This window comes from Rhincodon typus, chromosome 20 (genome assembly GCF_021869965.1).
Source record: "Rhincodon typus isolate 14 chromosome 20, sRhiTyp1.1, whole genome shotgun sequence".
NCBI classification, from domain to species: domain Eukaryota; kingdom Metazoa; phylum Chordata; class Chondrichthyes; order Orectolobiformes; family Rhincodontidae; genus Rhincodon; species Rhincodon typus.
In genome coordinates, this window is record NC_063351.1 from 25212558 (window position 1) to 25222864 (window position 10307).

General features: G+C 38.0%; 1 protein-coding gene across 1 annotated transcript in view; it reads right to left on the minus strand.

The window, feature by feature from the left end:
• The window catches only part of LOC125485609 (disintegrin and metalloproteinase domain-containing protein 12-like), a 46081-nt gene that overhangs the window by 28666 nt on the left and 7108 nt on the right, over nucleotides 1–10307 (minus strand). Inside the window, exon 2 of the mRNA XM_048609160.1 lies at nucleotides 3024–3090. Within this exon, the coding sequence (XP_048465117.1) occupies nucleotides 3024–3029 (6 nt within the window). The 5' untranslated portion in view covers nucleotides 3030–3090. The remainder of the gene's footprint in view (nucleotides 1–3023; nucleotides 3091–10307) is intronic.

The following is a 10307-nucleotide window of genomic DNA, read 5'->3' on the forward strand; positions in this document are numbered from 1 at the left end:
AATAGCAATAATAATGGGTGGAGTCTTCTGTTTGTATTGGATGTTTTATTCGCTTGCTTAAAAGGTAGAGAGACACAAATCTCAGGCAGTTTGAATGTTGCATGGAGAGACCGGGAGATGGAAGCAAGAAGAGGAGTGCTGGCTCTCAGTGCAAATTCCAAGTTCTATGTTCAGTCCTTTAGCGATGGGACTAAACATAGTCCAGCTTCACGGTAATGAAGTTGATTAATGCAACTGATTTATTCCTAGAATATGTTCATGTAACTCATATTGCATGCTATTAAAGTCAAATATATAAAGATATTTAAGGTAAAAGATTATGGTGCATAATCCACACTTTAATTTGTCAAATCTCATAGTGACTGCTACGTCAATATAAAATTTCATGCAAGATTCTGTTAAATTCATTAAGATATCAAAGATAATCAGTAGGAGTTATAATTTGCTCTTTGCAGAATCTGCTCCACACTTGCGAGCAATAGTATGAAATCCTGGAAGTGACTTCACTTTTATGATAGTTCTAATGGGTATTACTATTCACATTGCAAATAACTCACAGAAAAACAAAATAAACTTTTCCAAAACAAAGATACCAATATTAGGGGAGGTGGTTTCACGGTGGTAATCGTATTGAGCAAGTAATCCAGAGGCCCACAATAATACTGTGGGAACATGGGGTCAAATTCCAACTCAGCAGTTGGTGGGATTGAAATTCAATTAATAAATCTGGAATTAAAATTTAGTTTCTGCAATGGTGACAATGAAATCATTGCTCTCTGTTAAAAAAACAAAACATCTATTTCACTAACTTTCTTCAGGGAAGGAAATCTGGTGTTCTTATTTGGTCTGGTTTAAATGTAATTCCAGACAGCTGCAATGTAGTTGACTCTCAACTGCCCTCTGAATTGGCTTAGATTCCAGACCAGACAGGCCTGTATCTTTAAGACAGTCACATGACATCACAATGTAAAACATTCTGCTTTAAAAGTACAGGTCTCGCCTGCACCCACTGTCTCTACCTAAAGCAGTCAGTCAGTTATGTGTGTATATAATGTATAGTAAGATCGGTAAGCACCCAATCCAGACCATGTGTGTACATCTGTGTTATTGTAGCTTTGAAGTGGTTATTGTTGCAAATAAACTTCAAATATCTAACTCAAGAGGAACCAACTACATGTGGTTTGGGATATGCAGTTCAATATTCCTTAAACTATCCCTCCATCATAACGTCAGAAGTGAAGGTGGTCACTGATGACTGCATAAGGTTCAGCACCATTTGTGACTCCTCAGATACTGAAACAGTCCATGGCCAAATACAGCAAGTTCTGGACAACATCCAGTTTGTGCTGACAATTGGTAAGTAACATTTGTACCATAGAAGTGCAATGACCATCTCCAACAACAGAAAATCTAGCCATCACCCTTGATATTCAATGACATTACCATCACTGTCAACAGATACTGAACTAGACTAGCCAAATAAGTTCTGTGGCTACAAGTACAGATCAGAGACTCCCACAATGAATAATTCACCTCCTGACTCCCTAAAATCTGCCCACCATCCACAAGGCTTCAGTTAGGATTGTGATGGAATACTTTCCATTTGCCTGGATGAGTACAGCTCCAATGATACTCAAGAAGCTTGACACCATCAGGGCAATGCAGCCCTCTTGATTAGCACCACATCCACAGACATTTTTCATCCTCCATCATGCTCAGTAGCAGCATGTTTATCATCTACAAGATCCATTGCAGAAATTCACCAAGCGAGCTTAGTAGTACCTTGTAAACCCGAGAACGCTACCATGTATAACAAAAAAGGGCAGCAGATACATGGTAGTACCACCACCTGGAAGTTCTACTCTAAACCACTCACCATCAGAGGTGGAAATACATCATTGTTCCTTTAATGTCGCTGGGTCAAAATCCTGGAATTCCCTCCCTATTGACATTGTGGGTCTACTTACAACAAATGGACTGCAGCAGTTCAATACGGCAGCTCACCACCACCTTCTCAAGGGCATCTAGGGATGGGTAATAAATGTTGGCCCAACCAGCAATTCCCACTTCCCAGGAATGGTTTTAAAAATGGCAGCATGATGGGCAGTATATTGGCAGTAGAAGAATGTTACAGAAAGTGTAGGTTGAAAGCTGGTCCTGACAGCTAGTTATTTGCAGCAACCATACATATGTGACAAATGAAACATATCCATCTGCAAAGACAGAAAGCACACCACAGAGTGAAGGTACACCACCAAGTTATGATAACTATATTATGATGAGATTGTTCATGTTGTACAAGGTGCTTTCTGAATATACAAAAATCATTATGAATATGGATTCTTGTACTTGTGATTTATTCTCTGATGGGAGAAGGTGGGATGTTGTATAATGACACAGATTCCAGACCAGACAGGCCTGTACATTTAAGACAGTTACATCACATCAAGATATGTCACCTTCTACGATAAAAGTATCCAACTTGCCTGCACTCAGTCTGCCTGTGTAAAGGAGTCAGTGTCGTCAGTTGGTTACATGTATACTAATATAGAACAACATCAGCAAGTATTGACTGCAGACTATGCGTGTAAGTCTGTGATATCCTAACCTTGTAGATAGGTATACAATCATACCAATATGAGTTAGGAACCCAACTGCTTGTGGTAAACGTCATGTGGACTAATATATAGTAACCATAAAAGTTCATCACTAGTGGCACCCACTTCCCATGTACGAATAAATTTTAAAAAAAATTACAGAAGGAGAAAGGACAACATTGGTAGGACTTTTCAACAAATGATTTTATATATGGCTTTAATCTGGCTTATCTGTCTGTTCACTTTAGCAGAGAAGATGATATTAAATACTAGAATACCATGGAGAAGCTGTAGTTGATTGGTTTATTACTTAACATTAATGCATTGACAAAACTGATTGACTTTTGTACCAAATATAAGGGCGTGGGATAATCCCTGTGTGACATGTAGTAAAACTAAATTGCACTTACCAATATCAATACTTACATACATGCAGAAAGAATGGAGCAGTTATCGTAATATTGAAATATACAGATCATGACCACCAATGGAACTGTTGTAGTAACAAAAGAAATCTAGATAGCAATACCAATTTGGAGTTCACAGAATAAATTTCAGAATATTCATGGTCATTAAGTGTTAAATTATTACCGCAATTCACTGCCTAAGTTAGGAATCTGATCAATTTGTTCTGGAGTTGTTGTTACTTTGCAATAATATGCTATATGAATGGGACTCTCAAATATATGTTATTATATCCCTGTGCACATTTTCTACAAATATTATGATAATTATTAACTTCAGTTAAGTTGCAGCAGTGAACCAACTTCATAAAATGGAAAGTAAGCAAAACAGTACTGTGAGATTAATTAGACCATGTTCTTTTTCCTGAAGGTATCCATTGATACTGCACCTGAATAAACAATTCCAGCAATTACAGATGAAAACTTTTAATATCTTAGAAGAAAAAAAATTAGTCTGAGTCTTCCTTTTTCTTTCATTCTTGCACTGCATTATATTTAGCATTTGCTCATCCTCTATGAATTATAGATATGGCATTGCTCGCTTTAATCTCAGGGGCTGGTAGTGGCTCCAAATGTAAAGCCCGTTTCTTCATTAACTTTTGTCTTCCTTGAAACTTGCACTGTCATGCAGCTCATATGCAATGTTTACAATTATATCTGGTGACAACATTATGACAGCACTTACTAACTCCATGACTTGGGAAGAACCTTCATCAACTGGAGAGGTAGATTTTACAATGCTACCTGTGCACCTGGGAGGCAGAGAGGATGCACAAGAAAGCCTAGGAAAAGTTGTGTCACGCAGGAGAGAGAAGGTGGAATAACATTTCTCTCACTCCTCAATTGTTCACAAGGTTTCTTCATTCTTTCATACAATGTGGTTGACACTGGCAGGCACAGCATTTGTTGCCCATCCGAAATTGTGTATGGACTGAATGATTTGACAAGCTATTTCAGAGGGCAGTTAAGAATCATGGAACAGATTTCCTTCTCTAAAGGAGAGCCGTGAACTAGATAGATTTTTACAACAATCGATGATAGCTTCATGGTCACTGTTACTGAGATTAGCTTTCAATTTCAGATGTATTAATTCAATTCAATTTCAACTAGATGCTGTGATGAGATTTGGAACAATGTCTCCTGCTAAATTAGAATGAGAATTTGGATCACTATGTTACAATTTTCCTCAATATGCATAAGGCAAACAATAAGAGTGATAGAATCTTCTGATTAGCCATGTTTAATATGGAGTTGCATCTCAGTTTACAAGCTGCAGACTAGTACCCTTGTCCTGGGAAAACAAAAACAGCTATGGATACAGAAGGAAGCACGTGAGTTGTCAATCTCATATGCCACTAGGCATGGGAAGAGAACTAAAGAAAGTTTATTTTGTGTGGATGGGGAGTGCCTACAAACAGTCAACACTTTTAGACAGGGAGGAGAAAATATATATTTTAAAGGGTGTGGTATAAATCATTTGAGTGTTGCGACATTAATGGATAGACACAAGCAGGCTTTTTGGTAAGTGTAAACCAGAAGAAAAAAAGTTTATTCATACAGCACATGAAATGTAAACACAACAAAATACTTATTCGATCAAACACACAGACAAATACACATAAGAATGGAATAATAAGAAATGAATCACATGTTCAAATTCTTTAAGATGAGATCATTGCAGGTCTGGATGAGGTCATTTCTCACGGTTCTTCGATTGTGAATAGATGTGGGATGCCTCTGGATTTTCAGAAAAATCGTGGTCAACCTCTTGTTAAAAAGAGATGTACTTTTTTGCAGGTGGGAACAAACTGGCTCCTTCCTCATTGCCTCGATCTGTCTTCCTGCTGGAGGATGATCACTATTGTGTTAGTCTCCAGATTGATTTGACACAGGCTGGATTATTAAGCCAGTATCTTCCTTATTCATGAGAGAGTGATAGAAGATTATTTTTAAGCCATATCCCAAGGATTCAAGAAGAGGTAGCTGATAGCCCTTTGGCAATATGAATCTTGCTGAGAACAAGACATTTTCTCAAGGCTTTGCCTTGCACTTATCAGGACATTTTGCAAGAAATACCAAAGGAAATCAACAATTATACTGAATGAGATGAGACTGCTGATTGGTTGGAAATTGGACTTTAATAAACTGAGTTAGTGCCAAGGTGAATATCTTGAGCGACTACAATGCATTTGCAATGTAAATGGCAGTTTCCACTAACAGGATGCTGCCATCAAGCTAAAAAGATATCCTGCTGATCACACAAATTTTATATGAATGTCATATCTGATATGAAGCTAGGTGTGTAGTGTGTATGTCCCTGAGCTGGCAGATTGTATCAAAAAGCTGTTCACACAGGCCAGGTGCCGACCTTACCCAAATAGGCTTTCCTTGCAAACAAAACTAATTCAGGTTGTCGGTTGTGCTCACAGTCTGGCACAGTGTGCATTCTGCAAGTTACATATATTAATGCACAGACCTTGTCCCTTATAGACAGAAAAAACATGCACACACATTGCACCAGTTACAAACAAACAAAATAGGTGACAGCCATTCTCTGCTAATTTCTCAGGGAATGCCTTGACTGACTAAGTAAACCTACTTTGTTTAAGATTTAAACAAAGCTTGGCAGTTAGCAGTCAGTCATCATCTCACTAGTGCATTCTACAATGGTAATGCCTTTATGGATCAGATGCTACTTGCTGACCAAATCAGCACTCTGCTCTCAAAAATTATAAATATTGTTTTCTCTTTACATTAGATAAAATTCAATAGGTTTCTATGAGATCACTTCTCATTCTTCTAAACTCTAATGAATACAATCCTAACCAACTCAATCACTCCTCATACGAAAATCCTGTCATCCCAGGAATCAATTTGGTAAGCCTTCACTGCACTCCCATGATAGCATGAACATCATTCCTCAAATAAGGAGACCAAAACTACATTTAATATTCCAGGTGTAGCCTCACCAATACTCTGTATAATTACAGCATCCTTGTTCCTGTATTCAAATCCTCTACGAAGGTCAACAAACAGTTTGCCTTGTTTATTACCTGCTGCACCTACGTGCTTACTTTCAGTGACTGGTGCAGGAGAACACCTGGGTCTTGTTGAATATTCCCCTCTCTCAATTTACAGCCATTGAAATAATAATGTGCCTTCTTATTTTGCTACCAAAGTGGATAACCACATACTTATCCACATTACACTATATCTTTCACGCTGTTGCTTACTTACTCAGCCTGTCAAAATCACTCTGCAGCATCTCTGAATCCTCCTCACAGCTCACCCTTCCAACCTGTGTCATCTGCAAAATTTGAGATATTACATTGAGTTCCCTCATCGAAATCATTAACACATATTCTGAAAAGCTGGGGTCCTAGTTCCCTGCAGTACACCACTGTTATTCAGAAACTGACCTATTCTAAAACTATGCCCACTCTTTGGTCTCTGTGTGCTAACTAATTTTCTATCCATCTCAATAATTACCCCACTGCAATGAACTTTAATTCTACACATTAATTTCTATGTGAGGCATTGTCAAAAGCCGTCTGAAAGTCCAAATAAACCGTACTCACTGGATCCCCCGATCAGCTCTACTGGTTACATCCACAAAGAGTTCAAGTAGATTTGTCAAGCTTGATTTCCCTTTTGTGAATCCATACTGATTATGTCTAATTCTACCAGTGCTTTCTAAGTGCTCTGCTGTAAATCCTTGATTTACGTCTTCCCATTACTGAGATCAGTTTTACTGGTCTCTAATTCACTGTTTTCTCTCTCTCTCCCTTTTTAAATAGTGGGGTTAAATTAGCTACTCTCCAACCTGTAGGGACTATATCAGAGTCTAAAAAGTTTTGCAAGGTGACCACCAATACATCCACTATTTCTGCGGCCACTCTCTTCCGTTCTCTGGGATGTATGTTATCTGGCCCTGGATATTTATCAACCTTCAATCCCATCAATTTCTCCAACACTATTTCTCTACTAATACAGATTTGCTTCAGTTCCTCCTTCTCACTAAACTATCTATTTGCATGATTAATTAATCCAATTTATATCAAATGCTCCATGCATCCAGATGGTAAGCCTTGAGGCTAGTCTATTTAATGATCCTTGTCCCATTCCCTGTATTGTTTACTGTGGCACTTATTTGATTCTGGCCTTTGATTCCTCTGCCTATCATTTCTCTTCTTCCCCTTTCTATTTTTTACATTGGTACTTCTTGCAAGTTGTCCAGATGAGTGAAAGATGAAAAGCTTCTTGAATCTCTTGAAGCATTGACCTAGAGAAAAATAAGGAGAGCCAAATACTCCGTGATGACACAGAGGATAGGGGCTGAAAGATACAGGGCAATGAATCAGCCATCCAGCTAAAGTTGGACAAAGATCAGTTTAGTAAACATAAGTTCATTCATCTGAAGCCTAAAGCTGATAAGGACCAGAATATGTAGCAGAAATAGTTAGGTGAATCTATCAATAGTGATACTGTAATGTATCTCTGTTATTTTTTTTCCTTTTCCAATGTGCATTTTGTGAATTTTTTGAGAAAAAATTAGTTTTGATTACTTATGTTGCTCTGTATACTGCTAAATTGAAAGATATAATGATCTGCGTCTGGTTTTGTCCCAACAGGTGTTTCAATCTGCCTTTAGAAGGATTGAAGCAGCACACAGCAAGCATGATTCAGATTGCAAAACAGCAGATGGTGGTGAAGTGTTGATATCACTGGGTTAGTACTGCAGAGACTGACGGTAATGCTGTGGGTATAGCTAATTTAATCAAAGCAGCAGGTGGAATTCAAATTCAATGAATTAGAATTGAAAGGTAGGTTCATTAATGGTAACTATGACAACTATTATTGATTGTCCTAAAATCCCTCAAATAAATCCCCTTTAGTGAAAGAGATCTCTGTCCTGACCTTGTTTGGCATGTGACTTCAGGCTTAACTTCTCCTGACATGGCCTAATAAGTCTTTCGGTTCAGGGGCATTAGGGACATGCAACAAAAACTGGCCTTTCCAATGATACTTATATCCCATTAAAGAATACAAGCAAAGGAGTGTTATTGTAACATGGTTGGATAATTAAATACCAGGCACACACCTAAATATAAGGTACTCAGATCACTTAATGATCTAAATCTGGTAAGAACCTTAATGCTTATGGCAGTAGGGGTGATAAGACAATTTGTAAAAACGAAACAAAATCTCCAAAACTGTACCTAATTTAAAGCACATCCTGATTGCTTTTTAGTAATTATGGCACTGGTATATAGGAGAAAATTACAACCAGTAAGTGAGGAAATTACTTAAAGAAGAGCTAGGAAATGGACACAGCAGCAGTAATAATGAGCGGTTCAAAAGATTCAAGCATATTTTTATTTGCCAGGGTCTGAATAAGTTTATTCTTTTAATGTTAATTTCTTCAAGAAATAAAATGCTGAAGCGTTATTTTCTGTGGCCTGTTTTTACAAGTGACTGTAAGTTTAACATAATAAAAAGCCAAAGGAATTTTATTTTAAACATGTTCAAAAGCAGTTTGAGATTATAAATTTGTTTTAGATTAAAAGGCCGGCAGGAAATTTTGAGACTGTACAAAATGGATAGCTCAGCAGTACAGAGCTGTAGAAGGATAGGTTGTAACATTTTCCTTTTCCTGTCCACCCAGTTACTTCAGCGGTCTTAATTAAGTTAACCTGACTCTTACCATATTTTGACCAACTAACACAAAAATGATGGTCTCAGAACAGTGGCAACATGTTGAAGGTTAGGAAATAATGCTTAATGGTGAAGGAGAAATTATGTTGTAGCTCAAACAATTTGTAACATTATCAAAAATGGAACAAAAAAATCTGTGGAGCTGAACTCAAATTCTCATCAATTTGAAATTCAATTCAATAGAACTGAGACAGATCAGTTAAAGATTTATTTGTGATCTTTGATAATGGATTTCCAGTGGTGAACCAAGTTTGATTCAAAAGAGGTGGGAGGGTGGTGTATTCTAGCCACATAAATAGGTCGTTTTATGTAGGGTGGGATGATAGAATGTTAAAAATCTGAATTTCAATCCCAACACATCTGCTTCAGTTTTAATGGGGTGGGACAGGGAACGCATTAGCAACAAACTCACTCCCAGGAGAAAGGGTGGAAATTTAAATACCATAATGAGATTGTGTGCCTCATATTTAGCACCATTTAAGCTTGATCCTGATTAGCTTAATTTCCAAGTTTTGGGAATGTCAGCAGCTAAACAGATGAAAGGACTGCTAGATCCTGGAGCTAGGTGCCTTTGCATTAAGCTTTTGGATCCAGTTTTCCTGCTTCACCAAACCTCCACAATTGGACAACCCCCCACACCCTTCAGATCTCCTCCTAACTCTTCTGATTCTTCTTGAACCCCTCTGATCACCTCCAGCAGGTCTGTTATTTTCTCTGAATGTTCTTCCTTTTGACCTCCGCTCTTCAATCTGTTCCAGGCTCCAATCTTACCTTTGGCTTCACATTTCTACTGATCTGGACGCCCACCTTCTCCCTGGCTTCTAATATCTCCCCTGCCCAGTCTTTCCTATTTCTCTGTCCCTCCTATTCAATGGCCAACTGTCGAAGGCATACCTGCCCTACAGTCAACCAGCTTCTAATGCTGACTGGTTGTGGCTGAGAGGTAGAAATGAAAAAAAAGTTTCATATTAAATTTGGCAGGATCTACAGGAAATTCATTATTTTGGGTTTCCTGTCTTCTAAGCAGTCTCCAGCATCCTTTCCTGCCTCTGACTGAATACTTAACCTAACATGGTCATCTTGACTTTCAGTTTAAACAGAAAAAAAACTTCAGTAGCTTAGATTCAGATCACTTTTCCCTTAAATGCCATGGAGGTCAGTCTCCTGGCACTCCTCAGAACATTAACTAATGCAATGCCATTTTGTAATGCTTTTACATTCTTCTGATCAATGCTTATCAGGACACCCCTGGCTATGTATTTAAAAGCATCATATATTAGTAAGATGTCATTCTGTTAAGTGACATACTTTTCCGCTATTACTCTCCTGAGATCAGGAACTATCAGTAAATCTTCTTTATGATAGCGCACTGCATAAATCTGTCTCTGTGAAGCATTCTCATAGAATCACCATGGTGAAGTTAGAATACTGAGTCTTTGAAAAGTGATGCATCGAACGAGACACTGAATTTTGTACGACCATAAAATAGGCATAAATTTACTGGACAACAAGGTTCAGGGCTGGATGAACA